The sequence below is a fragment of the Nesoenas mayeri genome (genome assembly GCF_963082525.1).
Source record: "Nesoenas mayeri genome assembly, chromosome: 17".
NCBI classification, from domain to species: Eukaryota; Metazoa; Chordata; class Aves; order Columbiformes; family Columbidae; genus Nesoenas; species Nesoenas mayeri.
Genome location: NC_137565.1, coordinates 6,987,181 through 7,001,788, shown reverse-complemented (window position 1 = coordinate 7,001,788; position 14,608 = coordinate 6,987,181). Strand labels below are relative to the sequence as shown.

Below are 14,608 nucleotides of genomic sequence, written 5' to 3'. Positions count from 1 at the left end.
ATGTCGTTCCGCCGCGCCCTGGCGCTGGCCGCCTGCGGGCTGGCCGGCGGCTCCGTGCTCTTCTCCGCCGTGGCCGTGGGCAAGCAGCCGGCTCGGGTCGGCGACGCCGAGCCGCGCCCGGGGGGCTCTGCTGCTCCCGCCGCCGTTCCCTCCGCGTCCGCCGCGCCGCCGGGTTTGCTGCTGCTGCCGCCCGCCGCCGCCTCCTGCCCGCCGGCCCCCGGCTGGATCGAGAGACCCGCCGGGACCGGCGGCTACTGGGACAGCAACTGGGACAGGTGAGCGCCGCGGGGCTGAGGTGGCCGCGGCTCCCTGCCCGCCCGAGTGGGACCCGCTCTCGGGTGGGACCTGCTCTCGGGTGGCCGTGCCGAGGGGCCCGGAGGCACCGACAGCCGTGGGGCGGCGGGAGCTGCCGGTGGACGCCCCTGGGAGCGCGGCTGCGGGGGCGAGCGCCCCGCGGCGGGAACAGGCAGGGCCCGGGCTGCCCCGCGGGAGCGGCCGGAGCCTTCACCCGCGGCCCATCCGAGCCCGGGGGCAGAGAATCCACAGCACCCTTTGCCAAGTGAAATCTGAGGTGCTAGGCTGTTCAAAGCAGAATGCTGTTGAAATTCTTGATTCTCCTTGAAAATTCTTGACATTCTGGGGCACCTGTGCGCTCTGAAGGGGGATGCCCTCACTGTGTTTTGCTTTAGGTAGTTCAGAGACTTTCCCCGTGAGAAGATGTGCAGATCCCTTCGTTCTAACGCTTCCATGCAGTGAGACTGCAAAGCCTTAGCTTGTGATAAATGTGTAGATGTGCCTGTGTTTTTTTAAACATGGGTGTTAGCCATATCTCAGTATCACTTTATGTCTGCACCAAGATTTTTGTGTTCAATAGGAGCACCCTTGTGGATGAACAGCATTGCATGTGCTGGGCGTGTGTCAGGCCTGCTGCTCGTGTTGGCCGTGACCCTGCGAGTTGGTGTTTGTAAATCCTTGTAACGTTGATTTGAACCTGACTTGTGTTTTTCAGTGTTGAAATACGTTCACCCAAGGGTTAACTACATTTTTTTCTGGTTCTTTAATTAGGATGTACAAATATCTGTATTGAGGTTTGGCTCATTTAGCTTCTGTCTGGTAGAATTATCTCCCCAGGGACACATATGTCAGGCTCCAGTTTAATCGTAGTAAATCCAAACTTAAGCACTAACAGATTTTTGTTGTATAATGCATCTTGCTTTGATTTTTGAGATGCTACAGAATCAAATGCTCATATAAATAGGACTATGTACACCTTAATTATAAACCAAGGATTTTCTCTAAATAAGGTTGTACCTGGTTAAGCAGTTGTACAGAGGGAGGTGCTAAAGCTTGTTCAGTTGCAGATCCAGGCCTTTCAAGTTCAGCAAAATGGTTGATTTTCTTCAGGGATTCTGAAGTACTTTCAGACTCATATAACATTTTTTTTAGCTAATTCAGGAAGTAGAGATTGTGGTATAAGTGATGTAGCTGTCCCAAGTGCCTGAACAAATACTGCTAGATAACAAGTTACTAGCAGTTAAAGTTAGTGTAGTGTATTGCCGTTTATCATAGTGTGCAAACAGTGGAAATGTATTATGTAAATATATTAGCACAGATCAATTTTAGTTTTCTGCTGTGTGGTGTCTACCAATTGGTTTAGTGTGGCTTTGGCCCACACCTGGTTGAAGTCTTAATATTGATTTTTGGATGATGTTGGCAGAAACACTTAACATGTAAAGTTATTAAATGGCTTATAGATACACAGAGCATCTGACCGCTTCTCTTTGGGGGCGAGGAATGTTTTACAAAGTCAAATCAGGAGCAAATAAGCAGGTATTACACTATTAACGACTGATGGCTTTTCAGGTTTGAAACAAAAGAATGCAAATACCTTGTTTTCAAACTTCCTTGATCTGATATGATGCTACACCTAGGATGTTCCATTGGTCTGTGCCACCTGCACAGGAATTGTACAGCTCAGTTCTTGGACAAGACTAGATATAGCTTCATTCATGTAAAATACTTAGTTCTAATAAAGCTTCTGTTCCCTGGAAAGCTTGGTGTGGGATGGGGTAGGGAGGCTTTGAATTATTTTCTAAATTTCTGGGCTGCATGTACCTTCCTATATTTTCTGAATGGTTCTTGTAATTAGTTTTCTTAGAAATAAACCTATAAATACCTGGATTTCAAAGTATGTTACCAGAGTGAAGACATTTGTCGGGCTGACTAACATGTTTCAGTGACACGCAGGTGAAAAGGGGGTTGTCATGGATTAAGTGATACTTTTATTTTAGTTGGGTTTAAATGTGGTTCCTGACACTGCCACTGCTTTTTAGCGAAGTTCTGTCCAGCTACAATCTTGGGTGATTTTGTTTTTTATAAGGGAATGCAGAAAACAGAATTTGTCAGCTTCTGAGTGTCAGCGGCCTTAAAGAACCTACTGAAGTTAAGTCTTAGTAGTATTAAAAGTTTTCCTGCTCATAAACTTTCTAAAACTAGCTTATGCTAAAAATATTGTTAAGCTTGGTTATCTTGTCATGACTCGTTAATGCAGCTGGTGCTTTTCAGAGCACATATTACCATTGAATAACTTCTGAGGTGCCGGAGGGGAGAGTGCAGGATTTCCACTCAGGCATGTCTTGCTACGTGTTCCTACCGTAGGATGAGTTAATCCCTATGTTACTTTACAAATGTGCTTGAATTTTTCAGACATTTTTTCTATTCTCCTAATGGATCTTTCCAGCAATATAGTTTCTACTGAATCAAAAGAAGTATCCCATGAAATAGCAATGAAACTTCTTGTTATTTGACTGTTGTTTCATTTTTAATGCCTCACTGAACGGTGTTAACAGCCTGAGGAGTGTGTTGAGCTTCACTGTTTGACAGAAATCATGTCTTTGCTAGAGCAAAATGGATGCAGGGCTTTTAAAAAACAATCTTGTGGTGAACTGTAGAAATAGGTATGTGAAGCAGCAGTTTTCTATGACCAAATTAGTTTGTCTCAAACTGAGTACAAATTAGGTTCTTGATTGAAAATCCATAAACAAATAAAGTATAATTATTATAATGGAAGAAGTGACATCTGGTATGAATTAAATAAATTAACTGTTCTTTAGCTATGAGATCAAAGGAGAGGATTTATGCTCTGAGCTGGGGAGACATAGCAAAAGGATTTGTATTAACGGGGTGGAGGATCTGTATGGGGGACTAGAAGACTAATCCGTGGGCGATTTGGGCCGGATTGGTGATGATAGTGCAGTGTTGGTGTCGGCAGCAGCAGATCTGTGGCACTGATCCATGACACCGGAGGAGGGAGGGGAAAATCCTCGGTGCCTCTTGAGGAGCTGGATGAGCTGTCGGGGCGATGTGCGAGAGGGAAGGTGATGGGGTGCAGGGGGGTGATGGGGTGCGGCCTGACAGCATGGAAGGAAGATTAAAGTGGCATGAGGGGAGAGAGTGATGAAAAAGATGAAAGGGTAAGTGAACGCTCCAGGCTGAAAAATAAATGTTGCTGGAGAGACCTGATGTGACCTGGTTAATTTAAAACACAAAATAATTCTCGGCGTGCACTGCAGAACGTTGGAGTCTTTCTAGGATATTGTTTGGTTTGGATTTTTTGTTTGGTTTTTTTTAGTCATTTGATGTAAATGCAATTGATGAAGTGCAAATTTTTTAGGTGTTTTCACAGGGCCTTTTAGATACAGAACATTTCCTTACCTTTATGATCAGTCAACACCTCTTCCTTGCTTCCTCAGCATCATTCACGGTTAGTTTTTCTTGTCAAAAAGCCTACCATTACACCTGTGACAAAATCAATGAAAATCCAAAGAACAACCATTGAATCGGCAGGAATTTGAACATAAAGTCTCTGGTAGTGTTTATGATCTTGTCCAGACAGACTTCAGCTTTCATGTTTTAGTGTACGCCATCAGTTTGCATTATGATTTTTCTGTTGTGTTTGTTGCTTTTTTTCCCCAGGAGTGAACTGAGAGGTGGCTGTTACTGAACAGCAAATTTGTCTGTGTCAGTAACGCCTTTTAACCTACAGCATTAACTGTTGTTTTTGTTGTTGTTTTAATTGAAGCTTTTTTTTAATAGCTTTTGCACAATAGTTTGCATCAGTTTTGTGATATAAATGGCTAAATAGTCAATTTTAGTATTTCAGCTATAGCCAGAACTAAGGGAAGACTACCCATCTGTAAATCTTCTCTATCTAAAAATGACATTTAAATTGTGTTTGTTTAGACGTGAACCACTGGCTCTTATCAACCTCAAAAAGAAAAATGAAGAAACCGGGGAAGAAGAACTTGCCTCACGCTTAGATCACTGCAAAGCAAAAGCCACCAGGCACATATTCCTTATCCGTCATTCTCAATATAATTTGGATGGCCGGGCTGATAAGGACAGAACTCTTACCCCACTTGGTATGTATAACTAGAAGCATCGTACTTTGCACTTTGAGAAAATCATTTTTCACTTGCTGCTGTCCTGATGAGTACAGGTTGGTAACTGAGCTCTGCTCTGGGTCTCACTGCCAAACCTTAATCCACTTCATGGATCCTCTGTGGCAGAAAGGTGTCATGAATAAGTTTGCTTTTTCTATTTTTGATCTTCTAAATCCAAACATTAAAACCTGCTTTACCATGTTCTAAACACACTCAGTTATAAAGAAACTTCACAAAGGATATTTTCAATTATCTTAAGGTTGCTTGAGCACATTTTCTTGCTAGCTGACATAATTCCCCAAGGCTAAACTTTTAAAGTTTGCTCCATGACTAACTTTGGGATAGATTTATCTTAAAAGGTGGTTTGTGTTTCTGTTGTTAATTTTGCTGATTTATTAAAAAAAATACCCCTGACTTTCCTTTCAGTTGGAGTGTTTATAATTAAATACGTTTCACATTTGCTACTATGCACTGTTCCTGGGAATACAGCTAATCAGTTACATGAAATGAGGATAACTTCTGTCTGTCTTAATTAATTGATCCAGCGACTAGGTCTCAAATGTTAATTAGTATTACTTCAATAGTGTGCTTGAAAAGCAGTGGACACTTTCTTGATTCTATGCATGCCAATACTGTTCTGAGAGGGGAAGAATTGCTGTGCAGTGCTGCTTTGAGTTTTGGAAGTCTGGTGTCAAATGTTTAGTAGAAAAGTCATTCTTTCCCCCCTCAAGTCTTAAACACCAGTGTGCAAACAGGAGGGAAATGCTAATTTTAGGACTAAGATGCTATCTTAAGGTGATAACAAAGTATAATCTTAATCCTGTCTCATCCTGTGCCTTGGATAAATTACTTAAACTGTCTGCTGTCTTTTCACCTACCAACCTGAAAAACGGAATAAAGCCTTCCCTAGGGTATCCACATGCTGTGGTTCTTGACTGTTCCAAGGTGATGTTGCCTTTATGAAAAAAAGCACTGTCAGGTCTGAATGGATCTGTTTGACACGGTCTCCTCTTCTGTGCTCCCGGAACAGAGAGATGGCAGATGGCTTGGGTAGTGCTGGCTTTGATTGGAAGTGGCTCCCTTGGGATGGGGCAAGCAGGGATATTGAATACTTCAGTGAAAGGCTCTCAAGGTTTTTATGTATATATTTTAAAATAAAACAAACAAACAACCTCCAGAACGAACAACCAAACAAAACTCCTCTAACTTTTCCTGCCGATAGAAATGCAACTTGAAATTATCCAGCAGGTAAGCTTGATCTGAATAAGTAGTGACTCTGGTAAAAATGTTTTCTGATTACTTTTTGAAAGGAACAAAACCTGACATCAATGGAGACCTTTTATTTCCACCGTACAACTTTTTTGGTAGTTTGTGTGAGGTGTTTACGTGAGTGTCACCAGTTTATATGATGAATATCATTTTTAAGGTCGAGAGCAGGCTGAACTGACTGGACAAAGGCTGGCAAGCTTGGGATTAAAATTTGATCAGATTATCCACTCCTCCATGACTAGAGCAACTGAAACAACTGAAATTATAAGCAAACATCTCCCAGGTAAAGTTACTTCCTTTAATTTTTCATTGTTTTCTGATCCTTAAAACTTCATCCAGTAGAATTCTAAGCTTGTCTTTAAGGTTGAGATGTTAGCCAGATTCTAGCCCTGTGTGAATATGAATTTGCAAAGAAACTGACAACCCTAATTCTGCTTATTTCCAGTTTATCTTGAGAAATACAAGAGGGATCTGCCCCTCTGACTGACTCTCAGACAGAACTCTGCTGATTGCTCTGCATGGAGGCATTTTGTAAAGCAAAGACTCTCAGAGATCAGCAGGATTGGCTCAGTCCTCTGTCTCGGGGGCAATAGCACAGGGGAGAGGAGGATCATACGCTCCAGTTCTTGTAGTGATGCTGGCTGGGTTAGTTAACAGGCCCTTCTGTGTAGCTTTAGCATTAATTAGCAGTATGCACTAGCTGACAAACAGCTTTAGATTAACATCCTTGCAAGTGTGTTTCTTCAAAGAGCAGCAGACTGGGAAGACTCGACCTGCTGTGCCAAGCTGGTCTGACTGTTCTCAGTTGGAATAAACTTTGTCTTGCTGACAACAAAACAGTTGTGATGGAGAGTTTCACACCCCTTGGTAGGAAGTGTGTAGATTAAAATGGTCTTTAGGAAGCAGAGGAAGACTTTCTTGAAGAAAGAATATGAAAAATTTATTGATTGTAGAGTTGTGGGCCTGTTTGCAGTGGCAGGAGAAGTAAGAACTCCTTTCTGAATGAATATTTAATATTTCAGGAGTCAAAAAAATCAGCACTGATCTGCTGAGAGAGGGAGCACCTATAGAACCAGATCCTCCAGTCTCTCACTGGAAACCAGAAGCTGTGGTAACTTTTTACTTTTTTTTTTCTCTGTGTTGGTTTTGGTTTTAATATACTTTATATTGACAGTGGCAATAACTTGCAGTGTCTGAGCTGATGCTTTTTATCTTAGACCTTAGATAATTGCATACTCTTCTCCTCCCTGATAAGTATACAGAACAGTTAAAATCATTTACAGTCTTTAAGTATTAGTTCAGCCTCAAGCGTGCATCCCTGTCAAGAAGGGCTCTTTAGAGGCTGCAGCCCATCTGCAGATGCAGAGTGGCACACACTGCTCTGAGCTGTGTTTAACTCTGAACTCTGTGCCATTAGCAGTATTACGAAGATGGAGCTCGAATTGAGGCTGCTTTTCGAAACTTCATTCATAGAGCTGATGCGAAGCAGGAAGAAGACAGCTACGAGATCTTTGTCTGCCATGCCAACGTGATCCGCTATATCGTGTGCAGGTACGTGTTGGATCGCTTGTCCATCTGTGTTCTTTAAAAGGTTTTACTAAGTCCGCGTTGGCGTATGGCACTGTTAGCAATGTGTGGATTGGGCTTGTTTGATGTGGTGGGAGATCTGTGCCTGCACTGTGAGCAGATGCTTCTGCAGTTCCATCACAGGACTGAATTGCAGATAGAGGACAAATCTGAAAATTGGAATATTTTCGTGCTAATTCTAAAGTGAAAATGGCTAAATCGGTGAAAATTGAAACCTTTTTGTACATCCGAACTGTCTCTTTAGTACCATTTCCTTCTGCTTTCTATAAACCTGAGGACAATGCCTGTTGGAAAAGAACAAGTAGAGCATCTATCTGGATGTGTCTTTCTAGAGGTGATGTGAATCTGATCTTATATAATGAATGATTGATGTAGTTTGGGGAATTCTTTACTAATGGGAATTTTTGTATTATGTTCAAGTTCTATTAGTGTGTTTTTTCAATAACATCCAGTATTGGATTAGAGGGGAGAGTGGATCTTTCCACCATCATCAAGGTTGTTCATGAAGGAGAGAACAGTTCTGGATCTTTGCCTGTCTCTGTATCCAGTCAGCTGAGTCTGTTTTATTCCTCTTCCCTATCAGCAAAACTCTGTCTGTAATATCATTTGTCTTGAGCAGGGCAGATGTGATTAAACTTTAATCTGATCAATACCTACAACAATTTCAGTGAGCTTTATTTAGCTGAGCTAGTTAAATGCTAGCCTCTCTGCTCTGTGGCCTGCTTTAGAATGCTTCAAAATTGCTATACTTAAAAATATTGATCAGGTAAACAGGAAATTCTTTGCTGTGCCAAGAGAGATCATCTTGCTGCTACCTAGGCTTTTTCTGAAATAGCCATGTGCTTTTTGCTGTTTCTTCCCTCTTATTTTTAACTTCTGTGCCTTCCATTCCAGCCCATCTGATATCACAATTGGCCACAATCCATGTAGTGTTCCCTTTGAACCTAGCTTGACTGTAGCTGTTTGTTACTCAGTTTCTTAGCCTCTCTGAAAGACTGTCAGAGAGCCAAAACCAAGTTATTCCTCATTATCTGAGGCAAAATATGTCTGAGACAACTTCATATTTTCTCCAGCTGTTTACTAGAATTGATTGAGCTGCCGAGGCTATCCTGTTAGGAATTTTAGAGTAGCTGGAGACTAGCTGTGATTCTGTGTTTCTACAAAAAGCATGAGGTACTTTTCCTTGCCACTACTGGGGAACAATATAGCTGATGAAGAGTACTTCTTGTGAATTTATTCCATAGGCATATACAGGCAAGTACAAGGAATTCCCATCTGCCTCCTCTCTGCTCTTGTTATGTACCTGCCCATGTTGACAAGGCTAAAATAGTGGATAAAAGCACGCTGTTTGCCACTTAACACCTGTGTTCTGCGGAGGAGGCCACTGAGGTGCTGCCGTCTTCTCTACCGGTCCTGAGCCGCACAGGGTTTGTGGTGCTGCAGTGAGCCTGTGCTGTGTGTCATCCTGTTTGTTCCGAGGTTGCTCAGAGTGCTCCCAGCAGCCCGTCTACGTTAGAGTTTCCACCTTCTGTCAGTTTGAATTAATCCTGTCTACAATAATCATACCCATCTGCTGGACTCTGCTTATGCAAGTGCATTATTGGCACTGGTCCAGTTACCAACGCTACATTTTCATATCAGATGCACAAGAAAAATCTTTTTCCCAAGGCTGACTGGGGGATCATTTGCATGCAAGCTGCAGAATGACCAACAGTTTTCTTTGTTTGCGTTAGCTGGAACAGGAGGTGATGCTGTGAGTGGCATGTTAATATAACTGCTTATGAATGAATAACTTTTTTATCTCTTTTTTTTTCACTAGAGCATTGCAGTTCCCCCCAGAAGGCTGGCTGCGCATGTCTCTTAACAATGGCAGTATAACTCACTTGGTGATACGTCCGAATGGAAGAGTGGCACTTCGAACACTGGGTGACACAGGTTTCATGCCCCCAGATAAAATCACGCGCACCTGAATGAGCAAAACTGATGGCTGTCCAGGAGCTGCCTCTAGTCTCTTTGCACTAGTACATTCAGCTACAGTACCACTAGATTTTTATCTGTTATGTTGGGGTGTGATGCTGTCTTAAAAATGTCCTTTAGCCCTCTTGCCTCCTTCATACATGCTCATATCTGCCTTTCAGCCCAGAAGAGAAGAAATCTTTGTAAGCCTGAAGCTGTCCAGTCCTCAAGTATTCCCCAGAATTCAGCTCTGGAATACAAAGAGATTGAATGTCTCTGTGCTCAGCAGTTGCAGGAGCACTGACTGTTGTCCCAGCCTGTGAATTTCTATAACCAAAGCTTGCTCCGGTGGATATTTTTCTTGTGCAGGAAAGCAATTGGTGTGGGAACTGAACAGCCTTGTATTGCACTGCAGGTAAAACTGAAGCCGATGGCAGCTTGTTTCAGCTCTTGCAGAAGAAGTGACAAACAGGGTATTCTGCTGTTCAGAGGGGTAAAGCTTCAGCTTTTGTAAGCTGATGAAGATGTATGTTTGTGTGGTCATTGTTCCCCTCAGCCGTCTGAAAAAGCTCTTGTAAACTGTGCCTGGATCTTGTAAGCATAAAGCGAAGAGGGTAAAAAAACCACATTTGCCTCAGAGCTGTGGTGCTAGAATTAACTGCTCCTTATGTGAAGCGTTCCTCCATCCTCAGGAAGTACATAAGCTATTCTGGACAGTGGTTTTCAGTCTCATAAAGCATTTAACTAAAACTTGGGCTGTAGAGGGACATAGGGATGAGTTTGTAGCAGTAAGATGGAAGGAAAGCAGCAGTCTTCTGCATGTGCTTCCAGTTACTGACTCACACATTTTTGAGGAGTAGAGTCTTTGCTCCCATTGATTGGTAGATGTCAATATCTTCCTTTCAGAGTACAGAAATAACACCGCTCAATTCCAGGCAGTGATATTTCACGTCACAGGTTCTGCAGTAGTGGAGCAAACTGCTGCTTAAAACTTGCCTAAATGGTGAAAAATATCTGTGGGTTGGCTTCTGTAGGCCAGGGCACAGTACAGCTGCTGCGCAGAACGCTGTACAGCTCCAACATCGCGGGACTTGTGCTAGGAAAAAGGGAGTGGCTGAGAACTAGGGTTCAGTTACGAAGGGAGGGCTCAGAAGCGTTTCATGTTAAGGCTTTTGGCACCCAACCTGGTGTAGTAACTTACCTCACTTAATAGTTGGAATGTTGAAAAATGTCACCATATGCCTCACGTGCCTTGGTGCCAGAGCACATACCACTATAGCAAATGTAAGTAACTGGTTTGGCCGGTTCTCTTAGCACCAAGGATGTTGCTGAGACCCTGTGCTGGCTCCTGTCAGAGCTGGATGAAGTGAAATCATGGCACATGCCCAAGACAAGGTTTAAGGGCTTGTTAAGGACTGCTACATCAGGATCATTGCAAGGAAAATGGGGCTAGTAGGGAACAAAACATGATCGTTGTGTCGTGCAAGTTGTGGGGGCAAGAGGAAACCATCATGACGTGTCTCTCATTGATGCAACGAGAATAATTTATCAGTTTTTGTCTATTAACTTTTAAAAAGTTTTGAATAAAATAACTGGTCTGTCTTTCTTCCTTGTCTCTCGGGTTGGGCAGCTGTGTAACTATCTGCTCCAGAACGTGTGGCTGAAGTGCTGCTCAGGGCCTGCTGTGTCTCTGCCAGCCAAGCTGTCTTGGGATCCTACATTGACTGGGGCAACAGTTCATTTACCAACTTTACATTTCAGATATTTGGAGTTAAAAGGAAAAACTAGTAAGTTGTTCAGAGTTAATTATCATCCACAGAAATGTGTACGAGCAGCTCACAAGTGGTGGCAGCTGGGCTCTGGTCACAGCCCTTTGTGTTCCAGGGCGGTTTCACTGACCGCACATGGCAGAGGAGCACCACAGCTGCTGGGGTGAAAATCCCGTGCATTTTTATTTACATGGGTGCATGCACATACCCTCTCACATCCGTACTCTTCTCCACCTCTCCCATGCCAAGAAATAGGTTCTTAACAACTCTTTGCACCTGTACAGAAATGGATATTTTCTGTGGCACTTAAGTTATGGCGAGAAAGTATGAAATTTAATTTTAAATACATAATTTTTATAGCATTCAGACTTCCTTTCTCTTACACATTCTAAGACATTCAAGCCTTCAGTAGTGTTGTGCACACACTCCCCAGATGCATGTAGGTGTGTTACTAAGCCCTGGACGGATGTCGTGGCATCAACTCAGCTATGTACAACTGTGCCCCATACACTAAATGGTCTGACGCTTTATTTCTGAATAGAAAGCAAAGTCATTCTGTATTTTTAACATGACACTTGGCTGATAAAAAACAAACCAAAACCCAAACAGCTAATCTTCAGCACCTTTAAAAGTGAACTTTTGGCTAAGAAAACACGAGCAATATCAATTTAATGTAAGGTGTCTCTACAGGCCGTATGTGGAAGAGCTTTCTTCACAATCATGAACGATCAAATTGCTACATAAATTGCTATTTTTTTAATAGCTAAAGCGAGCATATTGTTAGAAAAATGACATCTTAAGATGCAGTACAACTGGACTAATGCACGTTATATAACACGGTTAAAAAAATGTTCTCTTGACTGCACCGAAACAAAATTACCAAGTGAAAGGCGGGGGTGGGGGGAGTGTGTGCCATCTGACTACATACCAGTAATATACATTCAAATACTCTTATTTAAAAAAAGCACAGCATAACAAAGGTAAAAAGTATGAAAATAAAGGAAAAAAAATGTGTTAATGTCAGTCTCCTGGCTCTAATGAACTCTTACCAAAGGGCACTGGCCACACAACAGCTGAAGGAGCAGGGTGGAAAACAGCAGCTGCACACCCAGCAACTTACATGTGAATTTGACTTTAACATGGTATTAGGCAATTAAACATCTGCACAATTTATCCAGAATGACAAAGGCATCATTTACGTTAGGCTTAATTATATAGAAAGAGCTAAATGAGCCTTTTTAAAAAATAATTTCTAAAATAGGAATGCTCTCCCCCAGCAGTGACCTATTGCACCAAATAATCAAACTTAGAAAAGAGAGAGGCATTAAAATACATTCTGCTCAGAAAGCCCAGAAGAAAAACTGTATGTGCCCATAGTAAGTGGATGCCACTTTTTAAAAAAAAAAAGTCTAAAAGAACAAAAAAATATTAAAAAAAAATGTTACAGAAGGCACTATTAGGCTTGCAAAAGCATTAAGTGACGTTTTTTAGGTTTGCGCCACATCATGAACCTATGGCAGGGTGTACGGTGTGCGAACAGTCGCTGCAATGTGCAGTGCACTGCAGTACCCGCTGTGCCCACAGGCCGGCAGCACTGAGCCGGGTGCAGTACCCGCTGTGCCCACAGGCCGGCAGCACTGAGCCGCCTGCAGTACCCGCTGTGCCCACAGGCCGGCAGCACTGAGCCGCCTGCAGTACCCGCTGTGCCCACAGGCCGGCAGCACTGAGCCGCCTGCAGTACCCGCTGTGCCCACACGCCGGCAGCACTGAGCCGGGTGCAGTACCCGCTGTGCCCACAGGCCGGCAGCACTGAGCCCCGGCGCGTTTGCTCTGCTGGCCGACAGCACCCGGAGGCAGCGTGGTTACCCCGCGGTGTCGCCCGTCTCCTCGGCCCGGCCCCAGCTTTCCACGGCTCGCAGCAGCACGCCACGTTTTTCCTTGACCCGCTTCTCGTGTCCTACACGCAGCCCCACGTCCATCTCTCGGGTGCTGGCGGCCCTTTCCCACTCCAAAAGTGCTGCCTATGATGGCCAAACGGCGTCTCCTGCTACAGGAACCACGTGGGAGGCGACCCCCCCCGCTCCCAGCAGCAGAGTGATTTGGATATTGGGCGCGACTTTTTGTTCTGTTCTCTTTCTATTCGAGCCCATTGATTTCGATTTAATTTCTATTCCTCGGGTGTTCTATTCCCGTAGTCACGCCTCTTATTCCCATTCTCCTCGCCCCATCGTCGCCCCGCCTCCGTTCCCCATGCGTCCCGCCCCTCACGGTTCCTCTCGCGATCTGATTGGTAAGCTCTGCATCTCATTTGCATTCTCCCCGCCCATCGTCGCCCTGCCCCTCGTTCGCGTGCACCCCGCCCCCCTGGTTTCCTCTCGCGATCTGATTGGCACGCTCCATATCTCTTTTGCATTCTCCCCGCCCACTCGCCCGAATCTCGAGCTGATTTGCATATTCGGCGCGAGTTTTTGTTCTGTTCTATTTCTACCCGAACCCACCTATCTACTGCTGTTACTATTATTTCTATTTCTATTTCTATTTCTATTTCTATTTCTATTTCTATTTCTATTTCTATTTCTATTTCTATTTCTATTTCTATTTTATTTCTATTATTTCTATTTCTATTATTTCTATTATTTCTATTATTTCTATTTCTATTTTTCTATCTATTAATTTCAATTTCTTTTCTATTTCTGTTTCTTTTCCCGGCGGCCCGTTCAACACTGTTCTTCTGATTTGCATGTCCCCGCCCTTAGCGGCAGCACGGCGCACTTTTACAGAGCGGCACTGCGCATGCGCACCCCCCGGGGCGCAGTACCGCAATCTCGCCAGCAGGAGGCAGCAGCTACACCCGGCGGGAGCCCCTTGGGTGGGTTTTTCGCCCACGTTGTTTATTTATTTATTTATGTATTTATTCCTCGCCCCCCGTTGCAGACCCCGATTCAGGGTGTTTGCGGTATTTTTGTGCCGTGGCACCGGGTCCCACTCTCTGTGCAGGGAAAAGCCTCATTTGGGACACCCGGCCCCAAACCTGGGTGGGCAAAGTGGGAAAAGAAGGGAGAAGAGGCAGCTCTGGACAGCGCTTGTGTATCTTTCCTTTCTTTTGAGAGAGAGGTCTATCGTTGCCGATGAGTGATTGAGGGCTCTGCCTCCTGCAGAACAACGTTCAACCACTCACAGCAAAGCGACTGGACAACCGCCTGCAAATTCTCAGGCGTTGGAGTTCGTAGAAATCAATAATTGAACGCAGCAGCACAGCTGCAGGGCTGCGTCCATCTGGTACCTGCCCAGAGGTCCCGCCACGCACAGAAATCCCTGGGTTTTTACCTCTTTACAGACCGTTCACACCGTGGTTCAGTCCGGTAGCACCAGCTGAGTGTGGGGTCTTCTTGCTTCTCGCTGGATCTATCCCACTCATCTCATCTTTGTTCTGTAGCTGGTAGCACACAGGCTCTGCCCTGCCGGAATATTCCTGTGGCCCTGCCAGGAGGCTCTGTAGTCCATTTCATTGTTCTAGCATCATGGCACCATTTTCAGTTATACCTTCTTCAAATCTCTTTTTACCTCCATCATTTACAGCCCTCC

General features: G+C 44.1%; 1 protein-coding gene across 1 annotated transcript; it reads left to right on the top strand.

The window, feature by feature from the left end:
• On the top strand, nucleotides 1-9,473 carry PGAM5 (PGAM family member 5, mitochondrial serine/threonine protein phosphatase; the record flags this gene model as incomplete). Its single annotated transcript, XM_080355468.1, has 6 exons — nucleotides 1-275; nucleotides 4,243-4,421; nucleotides 5,869-5,994; nucleotides 6,734-6,822; nucleotides 7,129-7,262; nucleotides 9,118-9,473. 6 exons carry the CDS (start codon nucleotides 1-3, stop codon nucleotides 9,266-9,268), a joined length of 954 nt encoding a protein of 317 aa, XP_080211594.1. The 3' UTR covers nucleotides 9,269-9,473.
• Between the last annotated feature and the right edge of the window lie 5,135 nt (nucleotides 9,474-14,608).